Here is a 17,650-nt window from a genome sequence, read left to right on the forward strand (position 1 = left end):
TGATGCTGGTCAGTTTATGATCCTTGTACTGCTGGACCTAACAGCAGCTTTTGCTACTCTTGACCACAGTATCCTTATATTGCAGTTTGACCACTGGGTTTGGATTACAGGAGCAGCATTAGAGTGGGTCCCCTTGAGTGACAGATGCTTTTGTGGTAATGTTGGTCATTTTTTTCCACTTCAGCACCTCCTGCCTGTGGGGTCCTGCTGGGCCTGATTCTTGGGCCGCTTCTGCTTTCATTGTACCTTCTTCCTTCGGGATCTGTTCTGAGGAAACTTGCTCTTTCTTTTTGTTGTTTTGCTGATGATAACCAGATTTATCTGCCCTTAAAAGCTGTTAATAGTTCTGGATCTGTCCAATCTCTGTTAAAATGTCTTTCTAAAATGAAGGCCTAGATGGCTTAAATTTTTTATTTATTTATTGATTAATTATAAGATTAAAGTTATTGTGTTCAGCCCAACTCTACTGGTGGTACTCTTCCTGTGAACCTTGGCACTCTTGAGCTGTATATTAAGCAGTCTGTTATGAGGCTGGCTTTGTGCAGGGACAAGAGGGGGCAATGCCCCTTCAAACAAATGCCTGGTCCCCTCAAATCAACTCTCAAGCACAAGCCCCTGCCTTGCCTTTCCCTGCTCCTCCTACACTGAAGGGTAAAATACAGTCTTGCATACTTCTCTCCACAGACTCAAAGTGGACATCAGCTGGACATGTCCACGCAAAGCTCAATTTTTATGACTGCGTACGCGGTGTCACAACAGCGTATGCTTAACATTATGGCCCTGTCCCAATACTCGCACTTCCACCCTTGTGTCCCTGAATTGCGCGTTCCCGTTGATGGGTTTGATTGCGTAATGTGTCCCAATTCTCCTGAGTGGTCTTTGGCACTGCCCCCTTTGCGACCTCATATATTACCCACAATTCATTGCTGCATGTTACGTTGGAGCCAAAACCAATCACAACCATCAATGTAATCAAACACCAAATCAGAATAATAAGAACTGTGTAAACTTTAGACAGCAAGCCGAGGATATATATTTTTTTACTGGTTTTCCAGGCTCAACATTGTAAGACGCCACCATCTCCAGGGTGATTCTGGGCAGTCAGTTGCCCATAACATTTAAAATTACCTTATAGACAAACAGTTCTGCCGCGTCAAAAGTCGGGTGTAAAAGCCTCCTTCGATTCCTATACTTTCTTCTCCTCAAAACAATTGCTTGTTGCAGTTTTAAATAATTTTTTAGCAGCAAGACCGCAAAATCAGCAACAGGTCCCACCATTTTTGATGTCGCAGTTACAGCGCAGAGGTGCAAGTCAATGATATAACCCCTACTGTCCCAATTCTCAAATTTTGCATGTAACCTACGCTAGTACACACTTCATAGAGGGGAGTAGGGTGTAGTATATGCATTGGGACAGGGCCTATAGCGCTCCAGAAAACATTACCCGGCTTCTGGCCCAATGTTTCTTTAAAGAAAATGTCTGGAGAGAGGGGCCTTTCGGTGCGATACTTGCTGAAATACGCTTGCGTTTTCTTTCAATCAGCATCCATGCTTGACTGCATAAAGCATTGCCTACGTTTGTACTCGGAGAATCTGTGATTTCAAAGCTTTGTCCAGCTGTTGAGCGATGTTTGTCAGGTTTAATGAAGAGACAAAGATAGGAGATATACAAACAAACAGACAAATTAGACCATTTCATTAATTTCACTTAATTATTTTGATGTTAAAGTCTGAAGAAGAAAAGAAAAAGCATGGCCACAACCATTCTTCTGAATGTCTAGCAGCCCAAGTCTCATAATAAAGTGTTGAAAATTGAAACAAACATACAGGATTTTATAACTGCACCATGCTGGTTGTTGCTGGTCTGGTTTTAGCTTTATGGATATCTTTTTGTATTTCCCCCCTTCAGCATGAAGCTGTCTCTCAACATCAAGTCAAGGCTTAACAAAGTAAAGGCTGCATGTCAGTGTATATTAAATTACTCTTAACAGCATTTTGGGTGTTTACAAATGACCAATTTGATTTATTTTGGGTTAGGTTAGTTATTTGGCCTCATTAGTGTGACTTTTTTAGCTGTTTTTACAGGTCTATCCAAGATTAAAACTTAAGCAATAATGATTCACTATGTGTTTTTATTTGTACGTGCATATGCTGGAAAAAACAGACATGCTTTCAGACTCTACCTCGCTACTGTTCCTGTTTGGTGTGCACCACTCGTGGACTCTGGGACCAGCCCTCTGGACCCCCCCCAGCAACCCATTCAATCAGTTGCTCACACAGCACCGTTAATTTCTTGTGTTTGTCAACATGTTCTTTTTATGTTTCAATGCATTAAATGCTGAAAAACTGTTAGTGGCTCTTGTCACTAATTATGTTTAACCTAAGAACAGCAGATCCTACTAGTTTTCTGGCTGAACTAGAACACAGTAAAGGTCAGAGTAAGGTCAATCCCAGCTCAGAGTTTATACCTCCCTTGTAAATGAAATGCATCATAAGAAGGTACTGGTTAATTTTGTGCTGCAACTGATACACTGTACACTCTTGGAAGAAGTTAATTTAGAGAACAGCTTATCATTCAAACTTTTTAATATATATAACTAAATATTAATTGTAATTTGCTGTAATTGTTGCAGTTCTATTTTATAATCAATGTGACGCAATACAATCCTCTTTCCAGCACCTTAACAAATATAGATGTTCAAATGGGTCTGCAGGTCAAAGAGAGTCCTTGCAGACTATAATAAGCTGATATATTAGGCACGGCTATAAAGACCTGTCTGTTGAGAAAATAGGAAGAAATGTTCAAGTTATTGGAGACGGTCATTCACCAGACTGTAGCAGAAAAACATGCTGATTGTTCCCAGTCAGCCGTGTCTAACTTTTGATGCAAGTGCAAACAAATTGGCAAAGTTGTAAAGGAAACAAACTCATAGGTAGACCAAGGGAGATATTCAGGTGTCAAAAAAAAAGCTATTCCATGCTAACAAACCATAAAACAGAAAATCCACAGCAACATATACAGAATTAAAGGTGTAGGAGTCTAAACTAAATGTTATGAAGACAATAAATGCATACTTGAAACTATTTGCTAATTTACATTTTGTGCAAATCATTAAATAAGAATGCACAAATTGCAAAGATGCAAAATTGGTGTAATAAATGATATATTCAGTTTCTTTTTGTTTTTTCTTTTACTTGTTAAAGATCTATGGAAGGAACACACAATCCAGGGGTTTGAGTGAACAGTAACAATTGCACAAATGAAATGAGCTCTTCCTCTGAATATGTAATATTAACTGCTAAAGAGAAGAAGCAATAAGCTTATTAGACAGGCAGTCTAAATGGATTTAATAAAAGGTATAGTGGTGAATTGTCAATCTGCATTAAAGATAATGAAATTTGGTTTGGACTAGATTTAATGAAACGTATAAAGATGGCTGCCATAGTAATACAACCACATTTCCACAGTCATTTAAGATTATAGGACTGAATACCAAGTAAATGACCGAGAGTTTGCCACCGCAAAAAATGTTCAGATGGACTTCTATAGAAAGCTGTTTAATATACCAAAGTCTTTTAAAAAAAAACGTTGGCATTAAGAGTATTTCATGTTTGACTCAATGATTGAAAGTTAATTAAACTTTGGAGGTTAATTAAATTCTTCAGATGCCAAATGTTACAGCCAAAGTCCCACAGTCTGTCAGCAGTCCATTTCCTGCCATATTTCTGTCATAGTTCACTCTTATAACAGGTTAATGCTCTCATGGTGGCTGGGTGTTTCGATGCTACAACCCAGGCACCATGAAACAAAGAAAATGCAGCCCAGAGGAGCGAGCTAATTTAACACTTATTCACATCAAGGCTATAGTTATACCAGGACCTGGTGTGTGGGCAAGCTGTCAGCTGTTCAGGAACAAGTAATCTGCAGTCATCTAGTTTTAATAAATACTCAAATGTTGCTGCCGGAGAAGACAAGCAAGATTTCTTAGAAGATTTTTTTTTTTATAAGAAAACAATAGATTACATCCTTGAGCTGTTGGGACAACAGATTATTTTATGAGTTCTGTGGTATTGGGTACCAAGATGTTTGTTGCACAGCAGTTCAGTCATGTAGGAAACAATTCATCAAACAGATGCTTGAAGATTTTAAGATCTGATTGCTCATTATTTTTAATTGTATCCATTTTCATGCTTTACAAAGGATTGCATTAGGCAGTGTTTGTACCTGCCACCCTTCGCTTCAAACATCTGGTCTGCTTTCAATGTGATTTGAGATGATATGTAGCTGGATAACCAATTGCAGATGATGTAAAAACAAGTTTAACTGTTTGGCATACTATTCGATGTTCATTCATCCAGATTTATTTAGTAAGGGACAGCCCAAAGTCACTGTTACAAAATACTGGTTGCCCTTCACATAGGCATTCTACCATTATTTTACACACTCAGTCTCTGATGAGGAAAAATATATTCCAAGATATGTACATATATATATATATATATCAGTAGAGACCAAAAGTTTGGACACACCTTCTCATTCAAAGAGTTTGCTTTATTTTCATGACTATGAATATTGTAGCTTCACGCTGAAGGCATCAAAACTATGAATTAACACATGTGGAATTATATACTGAACAAAAAGGTGTGAAACAACTGAAAATATGTCTTATATTCTAGGTTCTTCAAAGTAGCCACCTTTTGCTTTGATTACTGCTCCGCACACTCTTGGCATTCTGTTGATGAGCTTCTAGAGGTAGTCACCTGAAATGGTTTTCACTTCACAAGTGTGCCCTGTCAGGTTTAATAAGTGGGATTTCAAGCCTTATAAATGGGGTTGGGACCATCAGTTGTGTTGTGCAGGAGGTGGATACAGTACACAGCTGATAGTCCTACTGAATAGACTGTTAGAATTTGTATTATGGCAAGACAAAAGCAGCTAAGTAAAGAAAAACGAGTGGCCATAATTAAGAAATGAAGATCAGTCAGTCCGAACAATTGGGAAAACTTTGAAAGTGTCCCCAAGTGCAGTCGCAAAAACCATCAAGCGCTACAAAAAAACTGGCTCACATGAGGACCGCCCCAGGAAAGGAAGACCGAGACTCACCTCTGCTGCGGACGATAAGTTCATCCGAGTCACCAGCCTCAGAAATCGCAGGTTAACAGCAGCTCAGATTAGAGAACAGGTCAATGCCACACAGAGTTCTAGCAGCAGACACATCTCTAGAACAACTGTTAGGAGGAGACTGTGTGAATCAGGCCTTCATGGTAAAATAGCTGCTAGGAAACCACTGCTGAGGACAGGCAACAAGCAGAAGAGACTTGTTTGGGCTAAAGAACACAAGGAATGGACATTAGACCAGTGGAAATCTGTGCTTTGGTCTGATGAGTCCAAGTTTGAGATCTTTGGTTCCAACCACCGTGTCTTTGTGTGGCACAGAAGAGGTGAACGGATGGACTCTACATACCTGGTTCCCACCGTGAAGCATGGAGGAGGAGGTGTGATGGTGTGGGGGTGCTTTGCTGGTGACACTGTAGGGGATTTATTCAAAATTGAAGGCATACTGAACCAGCATGGCTACCACAGCATCTTGCAGCGGCATGGTATTCCATCCGGTTTGCGTTTAGTTGGACCATCATTTATTTTTCAACAGGACAATGACCCCAAACACACCTCCAGGCTGTGTAAGGGCTATTTGACCAAGAAGGAGAGCGATGGGGTGCTGCGCCAGATGACCTGGTCTCCACAGTCACCGAACCTGAACCCAATTGGGATGGTTTGGGGTGAGCTGGACTGCACAGTGAAGGCAAAAGGGCCAACAAGTGCTAAGCATCTCTGGGAACTCCTACAAGGCTGTTGGAAAACCATTTCAGGTGACTACCTCTTGAAGCTCATCAACAGAATGCCAAGAGTGTGCGGAGCAGTAATCAAAGCAAAAGGTGGCTACTTTGAAGAACCTAGAATATAAGAGATATTTTCAGTTGTTTCACACTTTTTTGTTCAGTATATAATTCCACATGTGTTAATTCATAGTTTGATGCCTTCAGTGTGAAGCTACAATATTCATAGTCATGAAAATAAATAAATATATATATATATATATATATATATATATATATACAGGTCCTTCTCAAAATATTAGCATATTGTGATAAAGTTCATTATTTTCCATAATGTCATGATGAAAATTTAACCTTCATATATTTTAGATTCATTGCACACTAACTGAAATATTTCAGGTCTTTTATTGTCTTAATACGGATGATTTTGGCATACAGCTCATGAAAACCCAAAATTCCTATCTCACAAAATTAGCATATTTCATCCGACCAATAAAAGAAAAGTGTTTTTAATACAAAAAACGTCAACCTTCAAATAATCATGTACAGTTATGCACTCAATACTTGGTCGGGAATCCTTTGGCAGAAATGACTGCTTCAATGCGGCGTGGCATGGAGGCAATCAGCCTGTGGCACTGCTGAGGTCTTATGGAGGCCCAGGATGCTTCGATAGTGGCCTTTAGCTCATCCAGTGTTGTGTCTTGAGTCTCTCAACGTTCTCTTCACAATATCCCACAGATTCTCTATGGGGTTCAGGTCAGGAGACTTGGCAGGCCAATTGAGCACAGTGATACCATGGTCAGTAAACCATTTACCAGTGGTTTTGGCACTGTGAGCAGGTGCCAGGTTGTGCTGAAAAATGAAATCTTCATCTCCATAAAGCTTTTCAGCAGATGGAAGCATGAAGTGCTCCAAAATCTCCTGATAGCTAGCTGCATTGACCCTGCCCTTGATAAAACACAGTGGACCAACACCAGCAGCTGACATGGCACCACAGACCATCACTGACTGTGGGTACTTGACACTGGACTTCTGGCATTTTGGCATTTCCTTCTCCCCAGTCTTCCTCCAGACTCTAGCACCTTGATTTCCAAATGACATGCAGAATTTGCTTTCATCTGAAAAAAGTACTTTGGACCACTGAGCAACAGTCCAGTGCTGCTTCTCTGTAGCCCAGGTCAGGCGCTTCTGCCGCTGTTTCTGGTTCAAAAGTGGCTTGACCTGGGGAATGCGGCACCTGTAGCCCATTTCCTGCACACGCCTGTGCACGGTGGCTCTGGATGTTTCTACTCCAGACTCAGTCCACTGCTTCTGCAGGTCCCCCAAGGTCTGGAATCGGCCCTTCTCCACAATCTTCCTCAGGGTCCGGTCACCTCTTCTCGTTGTGCAGCGTTTTCTGCCACACTTTTTCATTCCCAAAGACTTCCCACTGAGGTGCCTTGATACAGCACTCTGGGAACAGCCTATTCGTTCAGAAATTTCTTTCTGTGTCTTACCCTCTTGCTTGAGGGTGTCAATAGTGGCCTTCTGGACAGCAGTCAGGTCGGCAGTCTTACCCATGAAAGGGGTTTTGAGTGATGAACCAGGCTTGGAGTTTTAAAGGCCTCAGGAATCTTTTGCAGGTGTTTAGAGTTAACTCGTTGATTCAGATGATTAGGTTCATAGCTCGTTTAGAGACCCTTTTAATGATATGCTAATTTTGTGAGATAGGAATTTTGGGTTTTCATGAGCTGTATGCCAAAATCATCCGTATTAAGACAATAAAAGACCTGAAATATTTCAGTTAGTGTGCAATGAATCTAAAATATATGAAGGGTAAATTTTCATCATGACATTATGGAAAATAATGAACTTTATCACAATATGCTAATATTTTGAGAAGGACCTGTACAGTGCCTTGCGAATGTATTTGGCCCCCTTGAACTTTTCAACCTCTTGCCACATTTCAGGCTTCAAACATAAAGATATAAAATTCTAATTTTTTGTGAAGAATCAACAACAAGTGGGACACAATCGTGAAGTGGAATGAAATTTATTGGATGTGTCAAACGTTTTAACAAATAAAAAACTGAAAAGTGGGGTGTGCAATATTATTCGGCCCCTTTACTTTCAGTACAGCAAACTTACCCCAGAAGTTCAGTGAGGATCTCTGAATGATCCAATGTTGTCCCAAATGACTGATGATGACAAATAAAATCCACCTGTGTGTAATCAAGTCTCCGTATAAATGCACCTGCTCTGTGATAGTCTCAGGGTTCTGTTCAAAGCGCCCAGAGCATCATGAAGACCAAGGAACACACCAGGCAGGTCTGAGATACTGTTGTGGAGAAATTTAAAGCCGGATTTGGATACAAAAAGATTTCCCAAGCTTTAAACACCCCAAGGAGCACTGTGCAAGCAATCATATTGAAATGGAAGGAGTATCAGACCACTGCAAATCTACCAAGACCCGGCCGTCCCTCTAAACTTTCATCTTGAACAAGGAGAAGACTGATCAGAGATGCAGCCAAGAGGTCCATGATCACTCTGGATGAACTGCAGAGATCTACAGCTGAGGTGGGAGAGTCTGTCCATAGGACAACAATCAGTCGTACACTGCACAAATCTGGCCTTTATGGAAGAGTGGCAAGAAGAAAGCCATTTCTCAAAGATATCCATAAAAAGTCTCCTTTAAAGTTTGCCACAAACCACCTGGGAGACACACCAAACATGTGGAAGAAGGTGCTCTGGTCAGATGAAACCAAAATCTAACTGTTTGGCCACAATGCAAAACAATATGTTTGGCATAAAATCAACACAGCTCAAATACAGGACCATTCTGGAAGAAAACCTGTTAAGAGTCTGCAAGAGACCTGAGACTGGGACAAAGATTTATCTTCCAACAAGACAATGATCCAAAACATAAAGCCAAATCTACAATGGAATGGTTCACAAATAAACGTATCCAGGTGTTGGAATGGCCAAGTCAAAGTCCAGACCTGAATCCAATTGAGAATCTGTGGAAAGAGCTGAAGACTGCTGTTCACTAACGCTCTCCATCCAACCTCACTGAGCTCGAGCTGTTTTGCAAGGAAGAATGGGCAAGAATCTCAGTCTCTCGATGTGCAAAACTGATAGAGACATACCCCAAGCGACTTGCAGCTGTAATTGCAGCAAAGGGTGGCACTACAAAGTATTAACGCAAGGGGGCTGAATAATATTGCACGCCCCACTTTTCAATTTTTATTTGTTAAAAAAGTTTGACACATCCAATAAATGTAATATCACTTCATGATTGTGTCCCACTTGTTGTTGATTCTTCACAAAAAAAATTTATTTTATATCTTTATGTTTGAAGCCTGAAATGTGGCAAAAGGTTGAAAAGTTCAAGGGGGCCGCATACTTTCGCAAAGCATTGTATATATAAGAAAAGGTTATACAAAGAAAAGACAAAGGGAGTACTCAACCACCTCTTAATAGATTAACAGAAAACATGTCAGGTAAGCAGTTAATCTGTTCCAAATCCTTCCTCCTTTAACAAAGAAGGCTCTCTAGGCAAAATATGTTTTACAGGATGGTTTGGAACATTACTATTTGGAACAGCACCAGTCGATCTGTTGGTAAGTTCTGAACGTAATCACACAGAGGTGTTGGCACATGTCCATTCAAACATTTAAACAAAGATTTTTGGAAATAAAAAGCTTTAAAGTTTGAAAAGAAAATTATTTTAAATGTGGCAATGATGATATATTTCCTTTATTTCTGTTAATTATGATTTGCTGCTAACAGCTATTGAAAACACAACATTTAAGATTTGAATTTTACATTGTACCAATAAAAGACACAAATATGGACTTATGGAAAAGTATGTTTAAAGCTGCAGGGAGTTCTGAGAAAACCCTGGACTTAGCCTGAAAATTTAAATAAGCACACCTTACAGGTCCCTCCCCCTTGCTCTCAGCTGCTCCCCAACAGGAACGCACAGCTTGCTTTTAGTCATCGGTCTTCTTCTGTTTACCTGTCTTTGTTTTCTGAGTGGATGCCACTCGAGAAATTAGAAGTGTTCCTGTAACATGTTTTCTTTGAAATTACCACAGCTGCAGCACATTGGCAATTTTTAGCTTGAAATACGGTACACACTGTGGAGGGGAGGGCTGTGAGCAGCGAGTACATGATTGTGAATGACACCCCGAAGACATTTCTCCTGGCTCTGGTTGGTTGGTTCTGACCGGGAACAGTGTATTTCTGCAAGTTGCAGTAGGACCACTGGGAGGAGCCAGAGGAGCTTTATTTTATTTTATTTTTTTCCACAGATCATCCGTCTCATATTGTACTGTCAGGACATACTGACCGTTTTAACAAATATGTAAAAAATAAATTTTTACAAAAGTTACCTACCGCAATAAATAAAGAATTTCTTTCCACCCAAGGAAAGAAGTAAGTAAAGTGAACTTAAAGTGCTACCTACCACGGTAACAATAAAACAACTGAGGTAAAACTTACAGATGCTCAGAGATAAACTATGGTGGAAAATGACAGTTTGCCTAAAGTCAGCTTTAATTGTTTTTTCCACATTCATTGCTCCAGTAAAAGGTTAACTGGGTTTAACAAAGCTTCTATAATGTTCTAATATTGCGTCACTTAGAGCACACATAGCTTTTGAGATAATTTCAAAAGTACAATCTGACTTATCTAACACAGCTACAAAATAATCAGTAAACATGCATCTCACTCTAATCAGGGTCTTTGCTGACTGAAGCGTTAACGAGAACAGTAGCTAACATTAGCTTGTTTTCTCTCTATGCTGACAGGTTCTGGTTGATTGTTTGGCTCATAACATAGTCTCTCTGTGGTTCCTATTATCTCTGTGTGGACCAAACATACCAGTTCTGCTGCACTGCAATCAGGTCTCTCCCACTGGGCCGTGGGTCTGAGGGAGAGATTGGCCTCAGCTGAGCGGGTGACTGACTGGCTGTCAGAGGGAAGCAGGCAAAGCACCCTCTCTTCAACTGATTTTTCACGGAAAACATTAATGCAAAGCTTACACTTACAGCATGTGTAAATGCACAAGTTATATAATTCTGTGATATTCCATGTTTTTATATATCCGCAATTCAGTTCACATTTTCTGAACCATGGACTGGGTCCGGATGAGTTGCTGCAACATCCAGATCAGAGCACGAATTTGAAAAAGGCTTATGTAGGCATTTCTGGGTTTGATTCCATTACGATTCAGAAGTAAAAGAAAACAATCTGTACCACGAACTACAAACTCTGCTTTGTCTTTTCCAAGTTAGGGGGCAGTTTTGACATTGTCTGCTCGATGGTCCTCTAGTTGATAGCTGCAGAGCATGATCAACAGTTTTTCGTCCTCCTCTGGGTGTAACCATACAGTAAAGTTCCTCATTTATTGTTGTCTTTCAGGTTATTTTTACACAGCTGGCATATGGTGGGCATCTGTTCTCAATCACTTTATTTTTAGAGCAGTTTCTTGATCAGCCATTTTGCCATGACTACGTTATTTATCCAACTGTCCGGATGCCATACTTATGCGTTTCTGTTTGCTACCTTTAAAGTTTGTCAAAATTTGGTCACCCATAACACAAGCATAATTGAGTTATGAAAATTGTTAATAGATTCAGACGTGTCCATCATAATGCATGTAAAAACAGATTAACCCCCCACTCCCAGTTATTAGTGTTCATTTCCCTCCTTTGCTAATTTTTAAATATAACAAGATTGTCATTGATACCCCTGTTGCCTAAAACTGAACAAAATGAAAAACAAAAGTTTAAAATAACTGTACAAGTTTGAAACTCAGCTTTCTTAACCTCTTAAGCTAAGCCAAGGGTTTTTTGTGAAGTTTGTGCTTGAAATAACACGTCCAGATGTATATTTTTCTCAGAAATTCCAAACTGTATTTAAATAATCATTCTCTTCATAACTATATTTTCCAAATGTGACTGAAAATTTTGATCCTCCTTTGTTGCTGGTTAAGTGGATTGTGACATATATCAGCAGACATACTGGTTGTGTGTGTAGCAGCGTTTTTGCTTGAATTTTTGATGCCATTTTTTGGAATTTGTTTACTTTCTGATTCAACTGCTTGTAGTTTTAATTGTGTTTGTAGAAATGGTTTATACCACCTTTTAGCCAAGATTCTAAAATTTCTGTGGATAGCACACGTTTATGTTTAACTAAGGAAACTTCCAGTAATGAAAGTAGAAAAAAGAATGTTCAATTGTTCCCCAGTATTGGGGTTTAGGCTCAAGAAGTTAAGAGTTTTTTTTTGTCATTTTTGAATCAGAATAGTTTGAAGGTGATCTGATAGCAAATAATTTCTTTATCTTGGTCTGGATATGTTTCATTGTAATCAAAATTGATGGCAGACATTGTGTTAAAACAATTAAACTTCTTGAAGATAGTAAGACTTTTGTTAAATTAAGTCCATTGCTTTATTGCATACACCCAGATTGCCACAAAATATTTCACACCCTGCCTGAACACTATAGTTAATATCATAAAAAAGAAGTGTGGAATTTGTGTTGACAGAGCTGTGAATAAACTGGAAGTATCCAGTGTCCAAGCATTCGAGAGTTCTAAGTGTGAAGAACCTCATACATAAGACAAGAATTGACATGTTTGATCATGATTCCCAGCTCAACAGGTTTGATTTTTTTAGTATTGAACAATGATTAAAACAAGCTCATTATATAAAGATTATAATGGTTTTAATGCAGTAACATGTGCTTGTGATAAGGCAGTTAAACATAAAATGGTATGTGAAAGAATCATAAAGTGCATATTAGCTGTTTCTATTTACCTGTGTTATAGAGCCATGTGGGACATATCATGCTTTTAAATCCTTCCTTTTCACACTTAAATCATTCAGTTGTGGTCTATATAAAGTGGAGCTGCAATGCTTTGGTCTGAACTCCTTGTTATTGGAGCTCCACAGCCTCCTCTTTTACCCCTATTCTAAGGTGCGTCTGAGAGCAACTTGTTTTGGTGCCGTCTCTTTAAATGCTCTTAAGGCACTTCACACCCGGCCCCCCTCGAGGTTAAAGAACGTTTCATTTTGACACGTTCGGCCATTTTTGTAGTTTAACAACAATTATCCAGCGCTGCAGAAACAAGACAAAAACGGCAAAAACAATCAAAAACTGTTTAATGTAATAATAATAATATTCAAAATACACAGTACGGTTATGTCCTCAAGGAGCTAAAAGGAGCACACAGCACTAACATAAACAGAAGGCACTGCTACTGCTAACAGAGCAATGGCAGGACGTCATATCAACACACAATAAATTCATGTCTAAAATAACGTTTGTTGTAATTTTTGCGTTTTTTGCATCTTACCGCTTTGCTGTGTCCGTTGTTTACATAGACAGAAGGAACTGACTCCTTAATCAGATGACGTCTTTAAGCAAATCCTTCTTAATACTGGCAGGGGCTGCTAACAACATCTCAGCGAGAAATAAATATGGTGAATATACGCAAATTAGTCAGCTGGAAGTCCATGACCTTGTTTAGCTGTTCTGCAGCAAATACAGTAACGTAAGAGTTCAAAAAATTTAATAGAGGATGGAGAAAACTTGACAAACTAAAAAATATGACCCAAATAGAATATAAAAATATCTATGTAGCTCCTCTAGATACACAACAAAATGTATTAAAGAGCTGAAAAAGTGGATTTTGCATGATACGTCCCCTTTAAACTTGAGATAAAATCTGACCCCATTAAAAAGTTTTTTCACTTGAGCCTTAAATGTTTTGACTAAATTACCACTGAAAGATTCTTGTATTCTTAAACAACTTGTAGGGCCTCATCCGATGCAAAATCATCGGTTACAATGCATGTAAGCTACAGTATCATCTGCATACCTTTGAATGTTACAGTACAAATGTATTAATGAATGGTCTTTCATATAAAGCATCACAAACAATGATCCAAGGATAGGTCCCTGTGGGACACCTTAAGAATAGCTTCACAGAAGATGATTTATGAGTTTGCAAACAGACAACCTGTAATAATTTGCCAAATAGTATTCTGTCCATTTTTGTGTTGTCACATGCTTTTCTGAGATCAAGACATGTGGTGCCAAAAGATTATTGTCCCATTTTCTTCTCCTGTGCCCTGTGGGATTCTAAATGCGTTCTTTATAGAGATTATGACTCCAAGTTATCTCTTGTTGCAGGTGGGACACAGAGACTTTGATGTGGAGAGAAAGCTGAGGAGAGACCTGAAAAGAACCCACGCTCTGTTGGCCGATGCCCAGCTGCTCCTTGCTACGCTCGACAGCTCAGGCCAAAACCTTCCCAACAGCAGCAAAGATCAAATAGAACGTCTACATTTCCAGGTGTGTGCCGCCATTAAGTGGAGCTTAACTGGGAGCCACCTTGTGCTCTGTGTGAGAAATAACAGTTTGCCCTCCATGTTTCTGTTTAGCTGGAGGAAAGTGAGGCGAGGAGGCTGGAGGCTGAGAACATGCAGAAGACCCTTTCCATGGAGCTGGAAAACAACCAGTTGGAACTGGAGAATATTTGCAGGCAGAAGAGTGTGGTGAGTGTAACTTTACATTGGTCCAACTGAAGACAGCCCAAGAGATTGGTAAAAGCTATCTCCACCTATGAAGTTATTTATTCTGAGCTGTGTTTATAAGACACTCAAACCTGAGTGAGTTACAGTACCTGCTGAGACCCTTTACATTAGTCCATCTGAAGACAGCCCACCATACTAAGACACCAGATGCAGGAAAATGCAGTACTTTGGAAAGTCTGATTCTACCCTTTTATCTTTGTTTGTTCTTCCACTGCGCCAGTCTCCAATGGTCTTGGGACCTTCGGAGACTGTATTGTTTAATAGTTTCTCTAGCTTCCCATGGACATTAAGTGCTTTTCATACATTTTTCAGTCCAGTCCTTTTACTGGGCAGTCTTAGAACAAATAACTTATAAAAGGCTGATTAAATCAAAGTGATAATTTTGCCTATTGCCTAATAAATTATTTATAATTTCCAGACTTTAAGCACTGTATAAAGTAAAATATGTATCTCTTTCACAGCAGCCGCTTTTGTCATGACTAGAATCCCCTGTTTAACAAAATATAACCATTTGTAACTGATTAGTAACCTTATACAGCCTTGGTCCAAACAATACTAGAACGAGAACAGGTTGTTTTAAACAGTGATTTTCAGCACAGGTATGCAATAGCAGCAACAGGTGTTGTTGAGGGGGAACAGTGCTCTGTCCTGCACAGGAAGCAGAAGATAACTCAGCCCTCTAGCTTTTCATTAAAATGAATTTAAACTATGTTATTCAGATATAAAACATATTAAAGATTACAATTTGGGTTTTGTCTACATTAAAGGTAAGAAAACAAATGACTATTTTATGTGTGTGAGTTCAGGTGGAGGAACAGTTGGCCCTGTTGCAGCATGAGAAGATGGATCTGCTAAAGAGGCTTGAGGAGGACCAGGAAGACCTCAATGAGCTGATGAAGAAACACAAGAGTCTTATTGCACAGGTATATTTTTTTCAGGAATTGCAACATTAACAACCTGAACAGAAATAAACAGTCATTGTCCCTTTTTGTGCCTCTTCAGTCCTCCAGTGATATCTCCCAGATCAGAGACCTACAAGCTGAGCTAGAGGAGGTGAAGAAACAGAGACAAACTCTCAAAGAGGAGGTAATATCTGTATGGCAAGCAGAAAATAAACACAATGCTAAGAGCTTCATGAACTGAATGTGCGGCTAAAGGTACTGGAGATGAGATTAGAATGGGTTTCTCGGTCATTTAACATACTTGTTGCTCTTTTTAATGTAACCGCAAGCTGCAGGTGGAACAATGTCACGCTCACGGAAAGGTCTGTGTTGAATTTAAATCGGCTCACCCGATGTCTTCACATCTTCCCCATGCAGCTCCAGCAGTGTGTGTTGAGGGTGCAGTTCCTGGAGTCGTCCACTGTGGGGCGCAGCATAGTCAGTAAACAGGAGGCCCGTGTCTGTGACCTGGAAAATAAATTAGAGTTTCAAAAGGGGCAAGTCAAAAGGTTTGAGGTGAGATCAGATAAAGCTTTTCCAATTCCAACACATAATTATCACCATGTCTGATACTGTAATCCCTGCATTGCTCTAGCTCAGTTTTGACCCAATTTTCTGTAATATGCAGGTGCTGGTGCTGCGTTTGAGGGACAGCGTCGTTCGTCTGGGAGAGGAGCTGGAGCAAAGTGCCCAGGCTGAAGCTCGAGAGAGGGAGAACGCCCGCTACTTCCAGCAGCGTGTGCAGGAGATGAGGCTGGAGATGGAGGAACTGAGCCAGAGAGAGCAGGACAGCAGCCGCAGACGCATGGAGCTGGTAATGTGTGCTCAGACTAACAAATACTTTCACTGTACTCATCTTTTACTGTTTACACACTGTATCTACTCACAGTCCTGCTCCGAGATTCTAGAAGCAGAAAGCCTCTTCAGAAATTATATTTTCACGGGATTTTCAACACACTGATCTGTTTCAAGGCTTTATGACCTTTAAACCCTGTTTCAAAAAGGGTCTTAATTTTTTTTCTCCTAACCTCTTTGCAGGAAGACAGAGGGCATGTAAAGTGCAAGTGACTTCTGAGCAGCTACAGCCATTCTGGGATTTTACTAAATGCAAAAATGAAGCCCTTATGTGGGAAAAAAGAGCCAGAGAGTGCTTTTGAGTTTTGTTGGCTTTGGATCATCTTAATGGAACATTTTGCTGAAGCTGAGTGGTTATGGTCACAAAATGAGATGACTAATGGCTTAACCTCTGGAAATTCTGAAGACAAACCTTCAATCTTCACTTAACCTGCAAGCTCCCTTTTTCTGAAAAATATAAAAAGGGTCAACCTCTTGAACTTGGTCTTTCATTTTACCAACCTATGAAGTCATTTATTCTGAGCTGTGTTGAATCTATCTGTGCCTGGATAGTTTTTCTCCATAAAACCTGAGTGAGTTACCTGCTGAGACCCTTAGGTAATGGCTTCACCTGTGTTTTCCTAAACAACACATCCACCTTCAAGTTGGACTACATCTGTGGCCTGTTGCACCTTCGCCTCTCACATTTAGAATATAATGGTAGCATTTGCTGACAGAAGCAGGGTTGTGCAATGGATTCTTTTTTTTTCCACCAAACCTATTCCAGTCCCAAATAGGTGCACATTTTCTCTTAGCACTAGTTCTTCCTGTTTTGATCAGTCTAACACAGTAAAAACTAGAGATGTGCCAATCTATCTGCCAGAGATTGGAATCTGCCTATTTTTCCTTGATCGGCTCTGATTTGTAACCAGCAGGTAATATACTGGAAAATATGAGTGTTCCTAATCATTAAATTGATCAAAACCCCCTCTATTTTCAGTAGATAAATACCTCTACCATCAGCATGGACTTTGATGCACTTCATTTGAACTTAGTTAAAATCAGATAAAGATAAGGAAAATATGCTTTGCCTTATTAATAAGGATAATTTTATAATTCCTTTATTTCCTGTTGCATTCAAACCTTTTGCTATATCAAAAAAGCTGCTGCACATTTTTCTTTTATATGCTGTCAAACCCAAGATGAGTTTTTTAAGCAGCGGGATTTTCCAACTTGCACAAGCAGGTTGATGTATGTTTCCTGCCAGTGTTTAAACACTAATAGAAAATGCTCACAAATACATGTTATGTAGTACCACATGTACTACACTCTATTTTAACTAGATACAGCCTATCAGATATACTCAACTTCAGGGGGTCTTGTTTGAAAAAGTTTGAATCAGTCACATTTTGCATTGACAGGTCATCCTTCAAAGAAAATCTATATCAGAAAA

At 39.6% G+C, this 17,650-nt stretch overlaps 1 protein-coding gene across 2 annotated transcripts in view; it reads left to right on the forward strand.

The window, feature by feature from the left end:
* Positions 1 to 17,650, forward strand: part of LOC124873001 (unconventional myosin-XVIIIb-like) — an 82,810-nt gene that overhangs the window by 48,521 nt on the left and 16,639 nt on the right. For both annotated transcript variants that reach the window (XM_047373458.1, XM_047373460.1), the window contains exons 34-39: positions 14,019 to 14,180; positions 14,270 to 14,383; positions 15,229 to 15,345; positions 15,425 to 15,508; positions 15,742 to 15,879; positions 15,992 to 16,177. In XM_047373458.1, coding sequence (XP_047229414.1) covers positions 14,019 to 14,180; positions 14,270 to 14,383; positions 15,229 to 15,345; positions 15,425 to 15,508; positions 15,742 to 15,879; positions 15,992 to 16,177 — 801 coding nt within the window. The remainder of the gene's footprint in view (positions 1 to 14,018; positions 14,181 to 14,269; positions 14,384 to 15,228; positions 15,346 to 15,424; positions 15,509 to 15,741; positions 15,880 to 15,991; positions 16,178 to 17,650) is intronic.

The sequence above is a fragment of the Girardinichthys multiradiatus genome, chromosome 8 (genome assembly GCF_021462225.1).
Source record: "Girardinichthys multiradiatus isolate DD_20200921_A chromosome 8, DD_fGirMul_XY1, whole genome shotgun sequence".
Lineage (NCBI taxonomy): Eukaryota > Metazoa > Chordata > Actinopteri > Cyprinodontiformes > Goodeidae > Girardinichthys > Girardinichthys multiradiatus.